Raw genomic sequence first — 24,668 nt, forward strand, 5'->3', positions numbered from 1 at the left:
CTGACGAGGCATTCTGCACTCCTTTGTTGTACGTTTTTGACTCCTCGTTTAGTCGAAACTATCAAGGAACCAAGGATTGAGTTTAGGAACTACTAGAGACCTTTTTTACTCATCCAAGGCTACGTGCAATTCTGTCAGAGTATTTACGTTTGCCAGCGGAAGGATTGCTAGATCAGCAGACACTGTGATGCGAAATAAGGACTCTGCAGTCTTTCAGTTACAAAAGGAAACTAAGTTTTTACTAAGTACGTAAAACACTCGTCTTAGCACAGCGAGCTACAAACAGGAACCAGTGGAAAAACGAAAGTCTCTCTGCACACCTGCTTATTAGGCTTGGGTAACAACGGAAAAATTTGTTTCTAAACTCGTTTCGTTTTTAGGGGTCCATTGCGTTTCGTTTTTTTTAATAATTCCGAAATTTTCCTTTAAAAATTTATGAAATTTCGTAAAATTACGAATCGATTCGTTAATGGCGGACGCGAATGCGCAATATGCTAAAAAACCCTCCAAATGGGACAGAGGGAACTTCTGAAGCTTCCCTCTCCCTCTGTTGTTGACTGTTGGTGTGATAATTTATTTTTTATCACTGACAAAACAAACAACAACCATAAAACTTGCACCAGACATACGGAAATAATTACGAAAACAATTACGAAACAATTTTGAAACAATTTTGAACCAATTACGAAACAATTACGAAACAATACAAAATAAATTGAAAAAATTGTTTCGATTTTTAATTACTCCTTACAGTAGTCCTGCATGGCTCAATATTGGATCGTAAATACGATTAATAATGAATTACGAAATTAACAAACGAAACAGCCCAAGCCTACTAAGTACATAAAACATATGTCTTAGCACAGCGAGCTACAGACAGGAACCAGTGGAAAACCGAAAGTCTCTCTGCACACCTGCTTATCTCTCTTCACTGAGACGGGTGACTCCCTTCTGTTCCCAGCTAGAGCATACATGATCTCATTTCTCCCAAGGTTACTTAATCACAGCCTCATGGACATTCTGCACAGCCATTTCTAACACACAGTAGACTCCATCTTGAAATTACATAGAAACACATTTGAAAACACACATATAACTAAATTAATCCTGACAATTCTAGTGATAATGGAACTCTTATTTATTTTTTTAATAGCTTGGGGACCCGGTGGTGCCTGGGTTATTTGAGAAAGGCATTGTGTGGGGATCAGCCTGCTGGCAGTCCTAGGCTTCCTTATGGGGTCCCTGCCTGCAATCCGAGGCCTCTTCCTGTTTACCCTATATAAGCCAGGGCCTGAACTCAAGGGGCAGTTGTGCTCCCACAGAAGTTGAGGAAGCAAGAAGCCATTTTGTTCCCTTCTGCTTCAGGATAAGCCTTGTCTTGGAGGACACTAGAAATCTGAGTAAGTGTTTAAAATTAGCTGCTTTGAGTGTTGCTTTGTTTGAGAGGCGGGGCGAGGCTACATTCTTTTAGCCAGCGGTGCAGGCCAGCAATTAGTGGGACATTGTTCTGCTTCCTGTTTACCCTATATAAGCCAGGGCCTGAACTCAAGGGGCAGTTGTGCTCCCACAGAAGTTGAGGAAGCAAGAAGCCATTTTGTTCCCTTCTGCTTCAGGATAAGCTTTGTCTTAGAGGGCACCAGAAATCTGGCAGTCCTAGGCTCACTTATGGGGTCCCTGATGGCATTCCATTTCCTAGGCCTCTTTATAGGGTCCTGGCTTGCAATCCGAGGCCTCTTTATGGGGTCCCTGCTGTCAGTCCCAGGCTTCCCTATGGGGTCCCTGCTGGCATTCCATTTCCCAGGCCTCTTTATAGAGTCCCAGCTTTCAATCCCAAGCCTCTTTATGGGGTCCCTGCTTGCAACACTAGGTCTCTTTATGGGGTCCCTGCTTGCAATCCGAGACTTTCTTTAAGGGGTCCCTGCTAGCATTTTAGGCCTGTTTAGGGGGTCCCTGCTTGCAATCCCAGGCCTCCTTATGGGGTCCCTGCTAGCATTTTAGGCCTCTTTATGGGGTCCCGGCTGGCAGTCCAAGGCTCACTTATGGGGTCCCTGCTTGGAATCCCAGGCCTCTTTATGGGGTCCTGGCTGGCAGTCCTAGGCTCACTTATGGGGTCCCTGCTGGCATTCCATTTCCTAGGCCTCTTTATAGATTCCCGGCTTGCAATCCCAGACCTCTTTATGGGGTCCCTGCTGGCATTCCATTTCCTAGGCCTCTCTATAGGGTTCTGCTTGCAATCCTAGGCCTCTTTATGGGGTCCTTGCTTGCAACCCTAGGTCTCTTTATGGGGTCCCTGCTTGCAATCCCAGACCTTTTTATGGGGTCCCTGCTTGCAATCCGAGGCATTCTTTAAGGGGTCCCTCTTGGCAGTCCCAGGCTTCCTTATGGGGTCCCTGCTGGCATTCCATTTCCTAGGCCTCTCTATAGGGTTCTGCTTGCAATCCTAGGCCTCTTTATGGGGTCCTTGCTTGCAATCCGAGGCATTCTTTAAGGGGTCCCTGCTGGCAGTCCCAGGCTTCCTTATGGGGTCCCTGCTGGCATTCCATTTCCTAGGCCTCTCTATAGGGTTCTGCTTGCAATCCTAGGCCTCTTTATGGGGTCCTTGCTTGCAACCCTAGGTCTCTTTATGGGGTCCCTGCTTGCAATCCCAGGCCTTTTTATGGGGTCCCTGCTTGCAATCCGAGGCATTCTTTAAGGGGTCCCTGCTGGCAGTCCTAGGCTCACTTATGGGGTCCCTGCTGGCATTCCATTTCCTAGGCCTCTCTATAGGGTTCTGCTTGCAATCCTAGGCCTCTTTATGGGGTCCTTGCTTGCAACCCTAGGTCTCTTTATGGGGTCCCTGCTTGCAATCCCAGGCCTTTTTATGGGGTCCCTGCTTGCAATCCGAGGCATTCTTTAAGGGGTCCCTGCTGGCAGTCCTAGGCTCACTTATGGGGTCCCTGCTGGCATTCCATTTCCTAGGCCTCTCTATAGGGTTCTGCTTGCAATCCTAGGCCTCTTTATGGGGTCCTTGCTTGCAATCCGAGGCATTCTTTAAGGGGTCCCTGCTGGCAGTCCCAGGCTTCCTTATGGGGTCCCTGCTGGCATTCCATTTCCTAGGCCTCTCTATAGGGTTCTGCTTGCAATCCTAGGCCTCTTTATGGGGTCCTTGCTTGCAACCCTAGGTCTCTTTATGGGGTCCCTGCTTGCAATCCCAGGCCTTTTTATGGGGTCCCTGCTTGCAATCCGAGGCATTCTTTAAGGGGTCCCTGCTGGCAGTCCTAGGCTCACTTATGGGGTCCCTGCTGGCATTCCATTTCCTAGGCCTCTCTATAGGGTTCTGCTTGCAATCCTAGGCCTCTTTATGGGGTCCTTGCTTGCAATCCGAGGCATTCTTTAAGGGGTCCCTGCTGGCAGTCCCAGGCTTCCTTATGGGGTCCCTGCTGGCATTCCATTTCCTAGGCCTCTCTATAGGGTTCTGCTTGCAATCCTAGGCCTCTTTATGGGGTCCTTGCTTGCAACCCTAGGTCTCTTTATGGGGTCCCTGCTTGCAATCCCAGGCCTTTTTATGGGGTCCCTGCTTGCAATCCGAGGCATTCTTTAAGGGGTCCCTGCTGGCAGTCCTAGGCTCACTTATGGGGTCCCTGCTGGCATTCCATTTCCTAGGCCTCTCTATAGGGTTCTGCTTGCAATCCTAGGCCTCTTTATGGGGTCCTTGCTTGCAACCCTAGGTCTCTTTATGGGGTCCCTGCTTGCAATCCCAGGCCTTTTTATGGGGTCCCTGCTTGCAATCCGAGGCATTCTTTAAGGGGTCCCTGCTGGCAGTCCTAGGCTCACTTATGGGGTCCCTGCTGGCATTCCATTTCCTAGGCCTCTCTATAGGGTTCTGCTTGCAATCCTAGGCCTCTTTATGGGGTCCTTGCTTGCAATCCGAGGCATTCTTTAAGGGGTCCCTGCTGGCAGTCCCAGGCTTCCTTATGGGGTCCCTGCTGGCATTCCATTTCCTAGGCCTCTCTATAGGGTTCTGCTTGCAATCCTAGGCCTCTTTATGGGGTCCTTGCTTGCAACCCTAGGTCTCTTTATGGGGTCCCTGCTTGCAATCCCAGGCCTTTTTATGGGGTCCCTGCTTGCAATCCGAGGCATTCTTTAAGGGGTCCCTGCTGGCAGTCCTAGGCTCACTTATGGGGTCCCTGCTGGCATTCCATTTCCTAGGCCTCTCTATAGGGTTCTGCTTGCAATCCTAGGCCTCTTTATGGGGTCCTTGCTTGCAACCCTAGGTCTCTTTATGGGGTCCCTGCTTGCAATCCCAGGCCTTTTTATGGGGTCCCTGCTTGCAATCCGAGGCATTCTTTAAGGGGTCCCTGCTGGCAGTCCTAGGCTCACTTATGGGGTCCCTGCTGGCATTCCATTTCCTAGGCCTCTCTATAGGGTTCTGCTTGCAATCCTAGGCCTCTTTATGGGGTCCTTGCTTGCAATCCGAGGCATTCTTTAAGGGGTCCCTGCTGGCAGTCCCAGGCTTCCTTATGGGGTCCCTGCTGGCATTCCATTTCCTAGGCCTCTCTATAGGGTTCTGCTTGCAATCCTAGGCCTCTTTATGGGGTCCTTGCTTGCAACCCTAGGTCTCTTTATGGGGTCCCTGCTTGCAATCCCAGGCCTTTTTATGGGGTCCCTGCTTGCAATCCGAGGCATTCTTTAAGGGGTCCCTGCTGGCAGTCCTAGGCTCACTTATGGGGTCCCTGCTGGCATTCCATTTCCTAGGCCTCTCTATAGGGTTCTGCTTGCAATCCTAGGCCTCTTTATGGGGTCCTTGCTTGCAACCCTAGGTCTCTTTATGGGGTCCCTGCTTGCAATCCCAGGCCTTTTTATGGGGTCCCTGCTTGCAATCCGAGGCATTCTTTAAGGGGTCCCTGCTGGCAGTCCTAGGCTCACTTATGGGGTCCCTGCTGGCATTCCATTTCCTAGGCCTCTCTATAGGGTTCTGCTTGCAATCCTAGGCCTCTTTATGGGGTCCTTGCTTGCAATCCGAGGCATTCTTTAAGGGGTCCCTGCTGGCAGTCCCAGGCTTCCTTATGGGGTCCCTGCTGGCATTCCATTTCCTAGGCCTCTCTATAGGGTTCTGCTTGCAATCCTAGGCCTCTTTATGGGGTCCTTGCTTGCAACCCTAGGTCTCTTTATGGGGTCCCTGCTTGCAATCCCAGACCTTTTTATGGGGTCCCTGCTTGCAATCCGAGGCATTCTTTAAGGGGTCCCTGCTGGCAGTCCCAGGCTTCCTTATGGGGTCCCTGCTGGCATTCCATTTCCTAGGCCTCTCTATAGGGTTCTGCTTGCAATCCTAGGCCTCTTTATGGGGTCCTTGCTTGCAACCCTAGGTCTCTTTATGGGGTCCCTGCTTGCAATCCCAGGCCTTTTTATGGGGTCCCTGCTTGCAATCCGAGGCATTCTTTAAGGGGTCCCTGCTGGCAGTCCTAGGCTCACTTATGGGGTCCCTGCTGGCATTCCATTTCCTAGGCCTCTCTATAGGGTTCTGCTTGCAATCCTAGGCCTCTTTATGGGGTCCTTGCTTGCAACCCTAGGTCTCTTTATGGGGTCCCTGCTTGCAATCCCAGACCTTTTTATGGGGTCCCTGCTTGCAATCCGAGGCATTCTTTAAGGGGTCCCTCTTGGCAGTCCCAGGCTTCCTTATGGGGTCCCTGCTGGCATTCCATTTCCTAGGCCTCTCTATAGGGTTCTGCTTGCAATCCTAGGCCTCTTTATGGGGTCCTTGCTTGCAACCCTAGGTCTCTTTATGGGGTCCCTGCTTGCAATCCCAGGCCTTTTTATGGGGTCCCTGCTTGCAATCCGAGGCATTCTTTAAGGGGTCCCTGCTGGCAGTCCTAGGCTCACTTATGGGGTCCCTGCTGGCATTCCATTTCCTAGGCCTCTCTATAGGGTTCTGCTTGCAATCCTAGGCCTCTTTATGGGGTCCTTGCTTGCAATCCGAGGCATTCTTTAAGGGGTCCCTCTTGGCAGTCCCAGGCTTCCTTATGGGGTCCCTGCTGGCATTCCATTTCCTAGGCCTCTCTATAGGGTTCTGCTTGCAATCCTAGGCCTCTTTATGGGGTCCTTGCTTGCAACCCTAGGTCTCTTTATGGGGTCCCTGCTTGCAATCCCAGGCCTTTTTATGGGGTCCCTGCTTGCAATCCGAGGCATTCTTTAAGGGGTCCCTGCTGGCAGTCCTAGGCTCACTTATGGGGTCCCTGCTGGCATTCCATTTCCTAGGCCTCTCTATAGGGTTCTGCTTGCAATCCTAGGCCTCTTTATGGGGTCCCTGCTTGCAATCCGAGGCATTCTTTAAGGGGTCCCTGCTGGCAGTCCCAGGCTTCCTTATGGGGTCCCTGCTGGCATTCCATTTCCTAGGCCTCTCTATAGGGTTCTGCTTGCAATCCCAGGCCTTTTTATGGGGTCCCTGCTTGCAATCCGAGGCATTCTTTAAGGGGTCCCTGCTGGCAGTCCCAGGCTTCCTTATGGGGTCCCTGCTGGCATTCCATTTCCTAGGCCTCTTTATAGGGTCCTGCTTGCAATCCCAGGCCTCTTTATGGGATCCTTGTTTGCAACCCTAGGTCTCCTTATGGAGAGTCTACTGAACAAGCCAGTATCTGGAGCACACCAGTACTGCTATCTGTTGTGGAGTTACGAAGGTCCATTCAATGCTAAGGCTTTCCGCCACAATGGAACTGTAGAGGAGAGTCTACTGAACAAGCCAGTACCTGCTGCATACCAGTACTGCCATCTGTTGAGGAGTTACGAAGGTCTGTTCAATGCTAAGGCTTCCCGCCACAATGGAACTGCAGAGGAGAGTCTACTGAACAAGCCAGTACCTGCTGCATACCAGTACTGCCATCTGTTGAGGAGTTACGAAGGTCTGTTCAATGCTAAGGCTTCCCGCCACAATGGAACTGTAGAGGAGAGTCTACTGAACAAGCCAGTACCTCCTGCATACCAGTACTGCCATATGTTGAGGAGTTATGAAGGTCCGTTCAATGCTAAGGCTTCCCGCCACAATGGAACTGTAGAGGAGAGTCTACCGAACAAGCCAGTACCTGCTGCATACCAGTACTGCCATCTGTTGTGGAGTTATGAAGGTCCGTTCAATGCTAAGGCTTCCCGCCACAAGGAGAGTCTACTGAACAAGCCAGTACTGTCATCTGTTGAGGAGTTACAAAGTTCCGTTCAATGCTAAGGCTTCCCACCACAATGGAACTGTAGAGGCGAGTCTACTGAACAAGCCAGTACCTGTGGCACACCAGTACTGCTATCTGTTGGGGAGTTACAAAGGTCTGTCCAATGCTACAATGGAACTGTAGAGGAGAGTCTACTGAACAAGCCAGTACCTGCGGCATAAGAGTACTGCCATCTGTTGTGGAGTTACGACGGGGGAGGCATTACTTTTCATTCAACAAACAACTCAGCTGAAACATCAACATTGTATTTGGGAACGGGAATGCTTTTTTCTATTGGCCTGTGTGTGCCAAAGTAATGCAAATTTGTGGAAATACGAGATTTATTTGCACCAGAACACAACCATACATTCATCTTATAGGATGGGGAAAAAAAACAGGACAAATAAGGAAGTAACGATACGGAAGTAAAACATTTAGAAAATTACACAATTGCGTAAATCCTGCAAATCATGGCTCATGTCGAATGCTTTAAAAGGCTCACATACAGAAGAAATAAAATACTTCTTATATTGTGATATATATATCCCGGACGAGCCCCCAATCTATTAATATCACACAATGAAAAAACGAGAGATTACACACTGAAATGTCGCTTCGAAACCTCATATATACACAAGATATTTTGTACTTCTTATATTGTGATATATATATCCCGGACGAGCCCCCAAATTGAAGGAAACCTATATATATATATATTAGGCTTGGGCGATCAAGAAAAAAATTGGTTCTAAACTCGTTTCGTTTCTAGGGTGCGCTAGCTTTTCGAAATTCTGAGGACTTCCGAAATTTAAGATTTCAAAATTTCGAAATTTCGGAAATTTCGGAAATTACGAATCGATTCGTTAATGGCGGATGCGATTGCGCGATATGCTAAAAAACCCTCCAAAACCAAACAACTATATTATATTATATTATTATAATATTATTATATTATATGGTTGTATATTATATAATAATATTATTATATTATATTATTGTATATTATATTATTATAATATTATTATATTATATATTATAATAATATAATATATATATATAATATAATAATTTATTATATTATATATATTATATTATATTATAATTATATTATTATATTATATTGTTGTATATTATATTATAATATTATTATATTATAATATTATATTATTGTATATTATATTATTATATATTATTATATTATATATTATTATAATAATACAATATATATATATAATATAATAATATATTATATTATATATATTATATTATTATATTATTATATTATATATTATTATATTATATATTATTATATTATATATTATTATATTATATAATATTATAATATATATTATATTATATTATATTATATTATATTATATTATATTATATTATATTATATTATACAATGATAATATAATATAATAATAATATAGTAATGTCATGTGGCCGGCATGACTGCATGGAGCACCGTTACCTTCCCGCCAGAGCGGTACCTATTTATCTACTCACATTTGCATGTTTTCGAACTGCTAGGTTGGCAGAAGCTAGGGCTGACAGTGGAAGCTCACGCCGCTCCCCGGAATCGAACCTGCGACCTTTCGATCAACAAGCTCAGCAGCTCAGTGCTTTAACCCACTGCGCCACCGGGGACTCCTCATATTATATATTATATATTATTATATTATATTATATTATAATATATTATATATATTATATTATATTATATTATACAATGATAATATAATAATAATATAGTAATATAATATAACTATATTACATTATATTATTATTATATTATTGTATATTATATTATTATAATATTATTATATTATATATTATAATAATAATATAATATATATATAATATAATAATTTATTATATTATATATATATATTATATTATTATTATATTATATTATATTTATATTATATTATACAATGATAATATAATATAATAATAATATAGTAATATATTATATAATAATATAATATACAATACAATGCACCAGACATATGAAAATAATTACGAAATAATTACAAAATAATTACGAAAATTGGAAAAAATTGTTTCGATTCTTAATTACTCCTCACACTATTCCTGCATGGTTCGATATTGGATCGTAAGCTAATTTAAATACGAATCAGTAACAAATTACGAAATTAACGAACTGGATCGCCCAAGCCTAATATATATATATATATATATACACACACATATATGTTTCCTTCAATTTGGGGGCTCGTCCGGGATATATATATTACAATCTATTAATATCACACAATAAAAAACGAGAGATTACAAACTGAAATGTCGCTTTGAAACCTTATATACACACAATATATTTTGTGATATATATATCCTTGTGATATATATATCTTGTGATATATATATCCCGGACGAGCCCCCAAATTGAAGGAAACCTATATATATGTATATATATACACACATACACATACATATGTTTCCTTCAATTTGGGGGCTCGTCCGGGATATATATCACAATCTATTAATATCACACAATAAAAAAACGAGAGATTACAAACTGAAATGTCGCTTCGAAACCTTATATACACACAATATATTTTGTACTTCTTATATTGTGATATATATATCCCGGACGAGCCCCCAAATTGAAGGAAACCTATATATATATATCCTTCAATTTGGGGGCTCGTCCAGGATATATATATCACAATCTATTAATATCATACAATAAAAAAATGAAAGATTACAAACTGAAATGTCGCTTCGAAACCGTATATATACACAATATATTTTGTACAGACGGACACTATGGTGAATATATAGTATAATAATATCTCATACCTAAACTCCTTTGCACTGGAAATATTTTGGAGATTTTGCAATAAGGACAAATGAGCGCCCCACATTCATTTGTCGTTGTCCCAGGAGGGCCTCCTAGAGATATCCCAGGGTCAAAAAAGGTGCTCCGCTTCGAACCGTTTTGCAAAAAGCACTTGAGATGCGACCCTGCGACTATTATGTGAGGAAAACAAAAAATAAGTAATTTGTGACACGCAACTATTACGTAACGGAACGCTGTATTTCAAACAAATATGGGGAGCGCCCCCATATTTGTTTGTCGTCCTGGGAGTGCCGACTATTATGTGAGGAAAACAAAAAAAAATACTAATTTGGGGGACGCAACTATTATGAATGGAACGGGCCTCCTAGAGATATCCCAGCGTCGAAAAAGGAGCTCCGCTTCGAACCATTTTGCAAAAAGCGCTTGAGATTCGACCCTGCGACTATTATGTGAGGAAAACAAAAAATAACTAATTTGTGGCACACAACTATTACGTAACGGAACGCTGTATTTCTTGGAATTCCTTGTGTTTAATGGGACATTGTTTTACTGTTTGTTTGTAAACAAATGAGCGCCCCACATTTGTTTACCGCTGTCCTGGGAGGGCCAGGATATCCCGGTGTCAAAAAGGGAGCTCCTCTTCAAACCGTTTTGCAAAAAGCACTTGAGATTCGACCCTGCGACTATTATGTGAGGAAAACAAAAAATAACTAATTTGTGGCATGCAACTATTACGTAACGGAACGCTGTATTTCTTGTAATTTCTTGTATTTAATGAGGCATTGTTTTACTGTTTGTTTGCAAACAAATGAGCGCCCCACATTCGTTTGTCGTTGTCCTGGGAGAGCCTCCTAGAGATATCCCAGCGTCGAAAAAGGAACTCAGCCTCTAATTGTTTTTGCAAGAAACACTTGAGATTCGACCCTGCGACTATTATGTGAGGAAAACAAAAAATAACTAATTTGTGGCACGCAACTATTACGTAACGGAACGCTGTATTTCTTGGAATTCCTTGTGTTTAATGGAGCATTGTTTTACTGTTTGTTTGTAAACAAATGAGCGCCCCACATTTGTTTACCGCTGTCCTGGGAGGGCCAGGATATCCCGGTGTCAAAAAGGGAGCTCCGCTTCAAACCATTTTGCAAAAAGCACTTGCGATTCGACTCTGCGACTATTATGTGGGGAAAACAAAAAAAAAATACTAATTTGCGGGATGCAACTATTACGTAATGGAACGCTGTATTTCTTGGAATTTCTTGTGTTTAATGAGGCATTGTTTTACTGTTTGTTTGCAAACAAATGAGCGCCCCACATTTAATTTGTCGTTCTCCTGGGCCTCCTAGAGATATCCCAGTGTCGAAAAAGGAGCTCCGCTTCGAACCGTTTTGCAAGAAATGCTTGAGATTCGACCCTGTGACTATTATTTGAAGAAAACAAAAAAAAAATAATTTGTGGGACGCAACTATTACGTAACAGAACGCTGTATTTCTTGGAATTTCTTGTGTTAATATTTTGTGTTCCTCACATAATAGTTGCAGGGTCGAATCTGGATATGGTTTTACTGTTTGTTTGCAAACAAATGAGCGCCCCACATTCGTTTGTCGTTGTCCTGGGAGGACCTCCTAGAGATATCCCAGTGTCGAAAAAGGTGCTCCGCTTCAAACTGTTTTGCAAAAAGGGCTTGAGATTAGACCCTGCGACTATTATGTGAGGAACACAAAAAAATTACTAATTTGGGGGACGCAACTATGATGTAACGGAACACTGTATTTCTTGGAATTCAACCCTGCGACTATTATGTGAGGAACACAAAACAGTTAGCTCTGTTATATAAGGAACACAAAACATTTACCAAATTGGGGGTGCGACTATTATGTGGTGAAATGTGGTATTTCACGGCATGTCTTCTCTATACCTCATGACTGCTATTCAACTGGGAAGTCCAGAGGGAAGGAAGGTGAGGAAAGGATTGTCCGGATTTGTCATAAAAACATAGTAGCATTTCATCATATGCAGGGTCAGAACAACAAGACAAGTTTCAGAGGAGGATGAAACTCGAGTAACATGCCGATGCAATGTTGGGGCACCATAGATACTGCATTTTTTTTAAAAAAAAATACCAATTTGGGGAGTGCGACTTTTATGTGAGGAAATGCAATTATTTCTCGGAATTTCTTCTTTTGGCCTCTTGCTTTTCAACTGATCTAGGATATTGCCGGATGCAGCTACGATGCAGTGTTGGGGCACCATAGATACTGCATTTTTTTAAAAAAAAATACCAATTTGGGGAGTGCGACCTTTATGTGAGGAAATGCAATTATTTCTCGGAATTTCTTCTTTTGGCCTCTCACTTTTCAACTCATCTAGGATATTGCCGGATGCAGCTACGATGCAATGTTGGGGCACCATAGATACTGCAATTTTTAAAAAATACCAATTTGGGGAGTGCGACTTTTATGTGAGGAAATGCAATTATTTTTCGGAATTTCTTCTTTTGGCCTCTTGCTTTTCAACTGATCTAGGATATTGCCGGATGCAACTACGATGCAATGTTGGGGCACCATAGGTACTGCAATTTTTAAAAAATACCAATTTGGGGAGTGCGACTTTTATGTGAGGAAATGCAATTATTTTTCGGAATTTCTTCTTTTGGCCTCTCGCTTTTCAACTGATCTAGGATATTGCCAGATGCAACTACGATGCAATGTTGGGGCACCATAGATACTGCAATTTTTTTAAAAATACCAATTTGGGGAGTGCGACTTTTATGTGAGGAAATGCAATTATTTCTCGGAATTTCTTCTTTTTGCCTCTCACTTTTCAACTGATCTAGGATATTGCCGGATGCAACTACGATGCAATGTTGGGGCACCATAGATACTGCATTTTTTAAAAAATATCAATTTGGGGAGTGCGCCTTTTATGTGAGGAAATGCAATTATTTCTCGGAATTTCTTCTTTTTGCCTCTCGCTTTTCAACTGATCTAGGATATTACCGGATGCAACTACGATGCAATGTTGGGGCACCATAGATACTGCAATTTTTTTAAAAAATACCAATTTGGGGAGTGCGACTTTTATGTGAGGAAATGCAATTATTTCTCGGAATTTCTTCTTTTGGCCTCTCACTTTTCAACTGATGTAGGATATTGCCGGATGCAACTACAATGCAATGTTGGGGCACCATAGATACTGCAATTTTAAAAAAATATCAATTTGCGGAGTGCGACCTTTATGTGAGGAAATGCAATTATTTCTTGGAATTTCTTCTTTTTGCCTCTCACTTTTCAACTGATCTAGGATATTGCTGGATGCAACTATGATTCAATGTTGGGGCACCATAGATACTGCAATTTTTAAAAAATACCAATTTGGGGAGTGCGACTTTTATTTGAGGAAATGCAATTATTTCTCGGAATTTCTTCTTTTTGCCTCTCGCTTTTCAACTGATCTAGGATATTGCCGGATGCAACTACAATGCAATGTTGGGGCACCATAGATACTGCAATTTTTTAAAAATACCAATTCTGGGAGTGCAACTTTTATGTGAGGAAATGCAATTATTTTTCGGAATTTCGTCTTTTTGCCTCTCGCTTTTCAACTGATCTAGGGTATTGTCAAGTATACTTAAGAGTACTTCCATCACTCAAAGATTGAGCATAACATATTCCTCATGCGGACTTCATGCCGATGTCTTGGACACTCAGCGGAGGAAGCTTTTCCTCGCCACACTCGGAGGAGTCCGTGTCGTCCTCCACTTCCACGGCCATTTGCTTGCGGTCGCCACGGCCTTCTTCCTCGGAGAGCGGGATTTCGTCTTCCGCAACGGAGCGAAACTCGGGGTCAGAACCCTTCAGCAGATGGGATTCCAAGGTGCGGCCTGATCTGCAGACGCTGACAATGCAGTTGACGTTCACGTGGGTGCCGTTGCGATCCACTAAACATAACAATAACAACAAAGAATATGTTCACATCTATAGCATTGCAATACACTAAAAATAATAATAATAAAGAATACGTTGACATGAGTACCGTTGTGACCCAATAATAATAATAATAATAATAATAATAATAATAATAACAATAATAAAGAATACGTTGACATGAGTACCGTTGTGATCCTATAATAATAATAATAACAATAATAATAACAATAATAAAGAATACGTTGACATGAGTACCGTTGTGATCCAATAATAATAATAATAATAATAATAATAATAATAATAAAGAATACGTTGACATGAGTACCGTTGTGATCCAATAATAATAATAATAATAATAATAATAATAAAGAATACGTTGACATGAGTACCGTTGAGATCCAATAATAATAATAATAATAATAACAATAATAAAGAATACGTTGACATGAGTACCGTTGTGATCCAATAATAATAATAATAATAATAATAATAACAATAATAATAATAATAAAGAATACGTTGACATGAGTACCATTGCGATCCAATAGTAATAATAATAATAATAATAATAACAATAATAAAGAATACGTTGACATGAGTACCGTTGTGATCCAATAATAATAATAATAATAATAATAATAATAATAAAGAATACGTTGACATGAGTGCCATTGAGATCCACTAAATAATAATAATAATAATAATAATAAAGAATATTTTCACATGAGTGCCGTTATGATACAGTAAATAATAATAACAACAACAATAACAATAATACAGAATTCGTTGGCATGAATGCCATTGTGATCCACTAAATAATAATAAAGAATTTCACATGAATGCCATTATAATACAGTAAGTAATAATAATAACAATAACAATAATAAAGAATTTGTTGACACGAGTGCCATTTTGATCCACTAAATAATAATAACAATAATAATAATAATGATAAATAGTATTTTTACATGAGTGCCATTATGATACAGTAAATAATAATAATAACAACAATAACAATAATAAAGAATTCATTGACATGAGTGCCATTGAGATCCACTAAATAATAATAATAATAATAATAATAATAATAAAGAATATTTTCACATGAGTGCCATTATGATACAGTAAATAATAATAATAACAATAATAATAACTATAATAAAGAATACGTTGACATGAGTATTATTGTGACCCAATAATAATAATAATAATAATAATAATAATAATAATAACAATAATAAAGAATACGTTGGCATGAGTACCATTGTGACCCAATAATAATAATAATAATAATAATAATAATAATAATAATAAAGAATACGTTGACATGAGTACCATTGTAATAATAATAATAATAATAATAATAATAATAACAATAATAAAGAATACGTTGGCATGAGTACCATTGTGACCCAATAATAATAATAATAATAATAATAATAATAATAATAAAGAATACGTTGACATGAGTACCATTGTGACCCAATAATAATAATAATAATAATAATAATAAAGAATACGTTGACATGAATACCATTGTGACCCAATAATAATAATAATAATAATAACAACAACAATAATAAAGAATACGTTGACATGAGTACCGTTGTGATCCAATAATAATATTAATAATAACAACAATAATAAAGAATACGTTGACATGAGTACCATTGTGATCCAATAATAATAATAATAATAATAATAATAATAATAATAAAGAATACGTTGACATGAGTACCATTGTGATCCAATAATAATAATAATAATAATAATAACAATAATTAAGAATACGTTGGCATGAGTACCATTGTGATCCAATAATAATAATCATAATAATAATAATAATAATAAAGAATATGTTGACATGAGTACCATTGCGATCCAATAATAATAATAATAATAATAATAATAACAATAATTAAGAATACGTTGACATGAGTACCATTGCGATCCAATAATAATAATAATAATAATAATAATAATAATAACAATAATAAAGAATATGTTGACATGAGTACCATTGTGATCCAATAATAATAATAATAATAATAATAAAGAATACGTTGACATGAGTACCGTTGTGACCCAATAATAATAATAATAATAATAATAATAAAGAATACGTTGACATGAGTACCATTGTGACCCAATAATAATAATAATAATAATAATAATAATAATAATAATAATAAAGAATATGTTGACATGAGTACCATTGTGATCCAATAATAATAATCATAATAATAATAATAATAATAATAATAAAGAATATGTTGACATGAGTACCATTGTGACCCAATAATAATAATAATAATAATAATAATAAAGAATACGTTGACATGAGTACCATTGTGACCCAATAATAATAATAATAATAATAATAATAATAAAGAATACGTTGACATGAGTACCATTGTGACCCAATAATAATAATAATAATAATAATAATAATAAAGAATATGTTGACATGAGTACCATTGTGATCCAATAATAATAATCATAATAATAATAATAATAATAATAAAGAATATGTTGACATGAGTACCATTGTGATCCAATAATAATAATCATAATAATAATAATAATAATAATAATAATAAAGAATATGTTGACATGAGTACCATTGTGATCCAATAATAATAATAATAATAATAATAATAATAATAATAAAGAATATGTTGACATGAGTACCATTGTGATCCAATAATAATAATAATAATAATAATAATAATAAAGAATATGTTGACATGAGTACCATTGCGATCCAATAATAATAATAATAATAATAATAATAATAATAAAGAATACGTTGACATGAGTACCATTGTGATCCAATAATAATAATAATAATAATAATAACAATAATTAAGAATACGTTGGCATGAGTACCATTGTGATCCAATAATAATAATAATAATAATAATAATAATAAAGAATATGTTGACATGAGTACCATTGTGATCCAATAATAATAATCATAATAATAATAATAATAATAAAGAATATGTTGACATGAGTACCATTGCGATCCAATAATAATAATAATAATAATAATAATAATAATAACAATAATAAAGAATACGTTGACATGAGTACCGTTGCGATCCAATAATAATAATAATAACAATAATAATAATAATAAAGAATACATTGACATGAGTACCATTGTGATCCACTAATAATAATAATAATAATAATAATAATAATAAAGAATACGTTGACATGAGTACCATTGCGATCCAATAATAATAATAATAACAATAATAATAATAATAAAGAATACGTTGACATGAGTACCATTGTGATCCAATAATAATAATAATAACAATAATAATAATAATAAAGAATACATTGACATGAGTACCATTGTGATCCAATAATAATAATAATAATAATAATAATAAAGAATATGTTGACATGAGTACCATTGTGACCCAATGATAATAATAATAATAATAATAACAATAATAATAACAATAACAATAATAAAGAATACGTTGACATGAGTACCATTGTGACCCAATAATAATAATAATAATAATAATAACAACAACAATAACAATAATAAAGAATTCGTTGACATGAGTACCATTGTGACCCAATAATAATAATAATAATAATAATAATAAAGAATATGTTGACATGAGTACCATTGTGACCCAATGATAATAATAATAATAATAATAACAATAACAATAACAATAACAATAATAAAGAATATGTTGACATGAGTACCATTGTGACCCAATGATAATAATAATAATAATAATAATAACAATAACAATAACAATAATAAAGAATACGTTGACATGAGTACCATTGTGACCCAATAATAATAATAATAATAATAATAATAACAACAATAACAATAATAAAGAATTCGTTGACATGAGTGCCATTGAGATCCACTAAAAAATAATAATAATAATAATAATAATAATAATAATGTCGACATGCGTACCATTGCGACCCACTAAAAACAATATAATAATAATAATAATAATAATAATAATAATAATAATAATGTCGACATGCGTACCATTGCAATCCACTAAAAACAATATAATAATAATAATAATAATAATAATAATAATGTCGACATGCGTACCATTGCAATCCACTAAAAACAATATAATAATAATAATAATAATAATAATAATAATAATAATAATGTGTTTACATGGGTGTCATTGCAATGCACTAAATATGATGATGATGATGATGATGATGATGATGATGATGATGATTTACCATCCCCATAGCTTCCCTAGAGAAGGGGAGTCTGTCTACACTGTGGGTTTAATCCAGTTTGACACCCCTTTTGACTTCTATGTTACCTTCTGGTTTCTCACCTGAGTTGGTTCCGTTCGACGGAGGAATCCGACGCTGGGGTCCTTTCCCGATCAATGCGAAGAGCTGGAAGAGATCAAGTCAGTATTCGGACTGTATTAATAATTAATAAGTAATAATTATTAATTAATTATTAATTAATTATTAATAAATAAATAGATAAATATTAATAATTATTAATTAATCAATTAATTATTAATAATTAATAATCAATAATTATTAATTAATCAATTAATTATTAATTATTAATAATTAATTAATTAATAGTTAATAATTAATAATAATTAATGATAATAATAATTAATAATAATAATAATAATAATAATGCACTGGAAATAGAGTCTCATCCTCCTAGAATCCTCCTCGAAGTAGTAGTACGAGGGTTGAATGAAAAGTGACGCCTCCACCTTCGTAACTCCTCAACAGATGGAAGTATGCAGCAGGTACTGGCTTGTTCAGTAGACTCTCCTCTACAGTTCCATTTTGGAGGGAAGCCTTAGCATTGAATGGTTGTGTTGTTAAAGTGCGAAGTACGGAACCCTGCGCAGATGGCCGGTCAATGCGACTTAAGCAACGTATGCGGCAGGTACTGGCTTGTTCAGTAGACTCTCCTCTACATTGACCGACCATCTGCGCAGGGTTCCATATTTCGCACTTTAACAACACAACCGTTCAATGCTAAGGCTTCCCGCCAAAATGGAACTGTAGAGGAGAGTCTACCGAACAAGCCAGTACCTGCCGCATACCAGTACTGCCATCCGTTGAGGTGGAGGCATTACTTTTCAGTCAACCCCGTAGTAATAGTAATTATATAATGATGCGATGTAAGACTAAATAATAATGAAATATTAATAATGAAATATAAGGCAGTGCAAATAGATCTCCTCCTCTTTCTCCTCCTCCTTCTTCTCCTCGTTCTCCCCTCCTCCTTCTCCTCCGTCTCTTACTCCTCCTCCTTTTCTCTCCCTCCTTCTTCTCCTCCTTCTCCTCCTCCTTTTTCTCTCCCTCCTTCTTCTCCTTTTTCTCTTCCTCCTTCTCCTCCTCCTCCTCCTCCTTTTTCTCTTCCTCCTTCTTCTCCTCCTCCTTCTCCTCCTCCTCCTCCTACTTTTTCTCTCACTTCTTCTCCTCCTCCTCCTCCTCCTTTTTCTCTTCCTCCTTCTTCTCCTCCTTCTCCTCCTCCTCCTCCTACTTTTTCTCTCCCTTCTTCTCCTCCTCCTTCTCCTCCTCCTCTCCCTCCTCCTCCTCCTCCTCCTCTTCTCTCCCTCCTTCTCCTCCTCCTCCTCCTTTTTCTCTCCCTCCTCCTCCTCCTCCTCCTCCTTTTCTCTCCCTTCTTCTTCTCCTCCTTCTCCTCCTTCTCCTCCTCCTCCTTTTTCTCTCCCTCCTTCTCCTCCTCCTTCTCCTCCTCCTTTTTCTCTCCCGCCTTCTTCTCCTCCTTCTCCCCCCTCCATCTCCTCTTCCCCCTCCTCCTCCTCCTCCTCCTTGTCCTTCTCCTCTTTCTCCTCCTCCTCCTCTTACTCCACCACCTCCTCCTCTTCCTCCTCCGTCTCCTCCTCCATTTCCTCCTCCTCCTCATTTTCCTCCTCCTTCTCCTCTTTCTCGTCCTCCTTCTTCTCAACCTCCTCCTTCTCCTTGTCCTTCTCCTCCTTTCTCCTCCTCCTCAACCTCCTCCTTCTTTTCCCCTTCCATCTCCTCCTTCTCAATCTCCTCTTCCTCCACCTCCTCCTCCTTCTCCCCTTCCATCTCCTCTTTCTCAACCTCCTCCTCTTCCTCCTTCTCCCATTCCATCTACTTCTTCTCCTCCTTGTCCCCTTTCATCTCCATCTCAACCTCCTCCTCCTCCTTCTCCATCTCCCTCTCCTCTTTCTCCTCCTCTCTTCCTCCTCCTCCTTCTTTTCCTCCTCCTCCTCCTTCTCAACCTCCTCCTCTTCCTCCTTCTCCCATTCCATCTACTTCTTCTCCTCCTTGTCCCCTTTCATCTCCATCTCAACCTCCTCCTCCTCCTTCTCCATCTCCCTCTCCTCTTTCTCCTCCTCTCCTCCTCCTCCTCCTTCTTTTCCTCCTCCTCCTCCTTCTCAACCTCCTCCTCTTCCTCCATGTCCTCCTCCTTCTCCCCTTCCATCTTCTCCTCCTCCTCCTCCTCCCCTTCCATCTCCTTCTCAACCTCCCCCTCCTTCTCCCCTCCTCCTCCTTTTCCTCCTCCTCCTCCTTCTCAACCTTCTCATCCTCCTCCTCCATCTCCTCCTCCTCCTTGTCCTCCTTTTTCTCTTCTTACCCTTCTCCTCCTCCTTCTCCTCCTCCTTCTCAACCTCCTCCTCTTCCTCCATGTCCTCCTCCTTCTCCCCTTCCATCTTCTTCTTCTCCTCCTTCTCCCCTTCCTCCTCCTTCTCAACCTCCACCTCCTTCTCCTCCTCCTTCTCAACCTCCTCCTCTTCCTCCACCTCCTTCTCCCATCTCCTTCTTCTCAACCTCCTCCTCCTTCTCCTTCATCTCCTCCTCGTCCTTCTCCTCCTCTTTCTCCTCCTCCTCCACCTCCTCCTTCTCCCCTTCCATCTCCTCCTTTTCAACCTCCTCCTCTTCCTCCTTCTCCCATTCCATCTACTTCTCCTCCTCCTTGTCTCCTTTCATCTCCTTCTCAACCTCCTCTTCCTCCTCCTTCTCCATCTCCGTCTTTCAACCCCTCCTCTCCTCCTCCTCCTTCTCCTCCTCCTCCTCTTTCTCTTCTTACCCCTCCTCCTCCTTCTCAACTTCCTCCTCCTCCTTCTCAACCTCCTCCTCTTCCTCCTCCTTCTCCCCTTCCATCTTCTTCTCAACCTCCACCTCCTTCTCCTCCATCTCCTCCTCGCCCTCCTCCTCCTCCTCTTCCACCTCCTCAACCTCCTCCTCTTCCTCCTTCTCAACCTCCTCCTCTTCCTCCTCCTCCTTCTCCCCTTCCATCCCATCCTTCTCAACCTCCTCTTCCTTCTCCTCTGCCTCCTTCTCAACCTCCTCCTCTTCCTTCTCCCCTTCCATCTCCTCCTTCTCCACCTCCTCCTCCTCCATCTCCTCTTCCTCCTCCTCCTCCTCCTCCATCTCCTTCTCCTCCATCTCCTCTTCGTCCTCCTACTTCTCCTCCTCCTCCTCCATCTCCTCCTTCTCAACCTCTTGCTCCCCTTCCATCTTCTCCTCCTCAACCTCCTCCTCTTCGTCCTCCTCCCCCCTTCCATCTCCTCCTTCTCCTCCTTCTCCCCTTCCATCTCCTCCTTCTCAACCTCCTCCTCTTTGTCCACCACCTACTTCTCCTTCTCCCCTTCCATCTCCTCCTTCTCATCCTCCTCCTCCTTCTCCTCCTCTCCTCCTCCTCCTCCTCCTCCTTCTCCCCCTCTTCCTCTTCCCAGGACCTTCTCCTTGCTGCTCTTTGCGTTGCCAGGAAAGCGAAGGAACGTGTTCCATGACGGGATTGGAACCACTTGGAGATCTTCCAGAGAAATCCCAAGTCGCTACGCATTTCCCAGAAACTGCATCTGGATGATTCCCGAGTCTCCAGCCAAGACAATGAGTTCACGAGTCAATTAGTTCAGCCAAAGGTTGTGTCTACATGGCAGAGTTAATGCCGTTTGACGCTACTTTCAATCGAACTCTGCAATTTCCGATACTAACCTTCTCATCTTTGCCGGGCGGTAGAGCGCAGTTGCGGTCTGCCAAAGAGAGAGAAATAAAAATGAACAGCTTATATTATATTTGGAGAGAATTGACTCAGGATGATGGGAGTTGTAGTTCTCAAATATCCATAGAATTCTGTGAACCCAAATGGCGAAGGATCTGGATCAGACTTGGCACATAGATCCACCACAACTAACTCTACATACTGGCTGGCCTTGGAGGAAATGTACTTAGGATGATGGGAGTTGTAGTTCACTTGCTTTCAGAGAGCACTATGAACACAAACGACGACAAATCTGGACCAAACTTGGCACACAGACCCATCACAACCAACGTTAACTACTGGCAAGGTTTGGAAGGAATTGACTAAGGATTATGGGAATCGTAGTTCAACAACATCCAGACTCCCCACAACTTTGGATGCTGGGAGTTGTAGTTTGCCAGCTTCCAAAAAGTTTTATGAACACAAACAGTGACAGATCGGGACCAAACTTGGCGCACAAACCCATCATGATCAACTCTACATACTGGCTGGGCTTCAAAGGAATTCACTTAGGATGGTGGGAGTTGTAGTTCACTTGGAGGGAATTGACTCAGGATAATGGGAGTTGTAGTTCTCAAATATCCATAGAGTTCTGTGAACCCAAATGGCGAAGGATCTGGATCAGACTTGGCACATAGATCCACCACAACTAACTCTACATACTGGCTGGCCTTGGAGGAAATGTACTTAGGATGATGGGAGTTGTAGTTCACTTGCTTTCAGAGAGCACTATGAACACAAACGACGACAAATCTGGACCAAACTTGGCACACAGACCCATCACAACCAACGTTAGCGACTGGCAAGGTTTGGAAGGAATTGACTAAGGATTATGGGAATTGTAGTTCAACAACATCCAGACTCCCAAGAACTTTGGGTGCTGGGAGTTGTAGTTCGCCAGCTTCCAAAAAGCACTATGAACCCAAACAGTGACAGATCGGGACCAAACTTGGCGCACAAACCCATCTTGGCCAACTTTACATACTGGCTGGGCTTCAAAGGAATTCACTTAGGATGGTGGGAGTTGTAGTTCACTTGCTTTCAGAGAGCACTGTGAACACAAACGGTGGCAAATCTGGACCAAACTTGGCACACAGACCCATCACAACCGACTTTAAGTACTGGCAAAGTTTGGAAGGAATTGATTTAGGATGATGGAAGTTGTAGTTCAACAACATCCAGACTCCTGACAACTTTGGATGCTGGGAGTTGTAGTTCGCCAACTTCCAAAAAGGGCTATGAACTCAGTGACAGATCGGGAACAACTTTGGCACATAAACCCACTACAACCAACTTTACATACTGTCTGGGTTTGGAGGGAATTGACTCAGGATGATGGGAGTTGTAGTTCTCAAATATCCAGGGAGCGCTGTGAACCCAAATGGCGAAGGATCTGGACCAGACTTGGCACATAGACCCACCACAACTAACTCTACATACTGGCTGGCCTTGGAGGAAATTCACTTAGGATGATGGGAGTTGTAGTTCACTTGCTTTCAGAAAGCACTGTGAACACAAACGGTGGAGAATCTGGGCCAAACCTGGCACACAGACCCATCACAACCAACTTTAAGTGTTTGCAAAGTTTGGAAGGAATTGACTTAGGATGATGGAATTTGTAGTTCAACAACATCCAGACTCCTGGCAACTTTGTATGCTGGGAGTTGTCGTTTGCCAAAAAGCGCTATGAACCCAAACAGTGACAGATCGGGACCAAACTTGGCACATAAAACCATCACAGCCAACTCTACATACTGGCTGGGCTTGGAAGGAATTCACTTAGGATGATGGGAGTTGTAGTTCACTTGCTTTCAGAGAGCACTGTGAACACAAACGGTGGCAAATCTGGACCAAACTTGGCACACAGACCCATCACAACCGACTTTAAGTACTGGCAAAGTTTGGAAGGAATTAATTTAGGATGATGGAAATTGTAGTTCAACAACATCCGGACTCCTGACAACTTTAGATGCTGGGAGTTGTAGTTTGCCAACTTCCAAAAAGTGCTATGAACCCAAACAGTGACAGATACTGGCCTGGTTTGGAGGGAATTGACTCAGGATGATGGGAGTTGTAGTTCTCAAATATCCAGAGAGTGCTGTGAACCCAAATGGCGACGGATTTGGACCAGACTTGGCACACAGACCCACCACAACCAACTTTAACTACTGGCAAAGTTTGGAGGGAATTGACTCAGGGTGATGGGAGTTGTAGTTCTCAAATATCCAAAGAGCGCTGTGAACCCAAATGGCGACGGATCTGGACCAGACTTGCCACATAGACCCACCACAACCAACTTTACATAATGGCCCAGTTTGGAGGGAATTGACTCAGGGTGATGGGAGTTGTAGTTCTCAAATATCCAGGGAGTGCTGTGAACCCAAACAGCGATGGATCTGGACCAGACTTGCCACATAGACCCACCACAGCCAACTTTACATACTGGCCCGGTTTGGAGGGAATTGACTCAGGGTGATGGGAGTTGTAGTTCTCAAATATCCAGAGAGTGCTATGAACCCAAATGGCAACGGATCTAGACCAGACTTGGCACATAAACCCACCACAACCAACTTTAACTACTGGCAAGGTTTGGAGGGAATTGATTCAGGGTGATGGGAGTTGTAGTTCTCAAATATCCAGAGAGTGCTGTGAACTCAAATGGTGACAGATCTGGACCAGACTTGGCACATAGACCCACTACAACCAAC

The 24,668-nt window shown here is 40.6% G+C and overlaps 1 protein-coding gene across 1 annotated transcript in view; it reads right to left on the reverse strand.

Moving 5' to 3' along the window:
- Positions 1-12,113: 12,113 nt before the first annotated feature.
- Positions 12,114-24,668, reverse strand: part of LOC132764954 (tumor necrosis factor receptor superfamily member 1B-like) — a 47,272-nt gene continuing 34,717 nt past the window's right edge. The window contains exons 8-10 of the mRNA XM_067472825.1: positions 21,915-21,952; positions 18,281-18,344; positions 12,114-13,939 (exon numbers count right to left, since the gene is read on the reverse strand). Coding sequence (XP_067328926.1) covers positions 13,674-13,939; positions 18,281-18,344; positions 21,915-21,952 — 368 coding nt within the window. The 3' untranslated portion in view covers positions 12,114-13,673. The remainder of the gene's footprint in view (positions 13,940-18,280; positions 18,345-21,914; positions 21,953-24,668) is intronic.

Source organism: Anolis sagrei, chromosome 13 (assembly GCF_037176765.1).
Source record: "Anolis sagrei isolate rAnoSag1 chromosome 13, rAnoSag1.mat, whole genome shotgun sequence".
Taxonomy (NCBI): Eukaryota; Metazoa; Chordata; class Lepidosauria; order Squamata; family Dactyloidae; genus Anolis; species Anolis sagrei.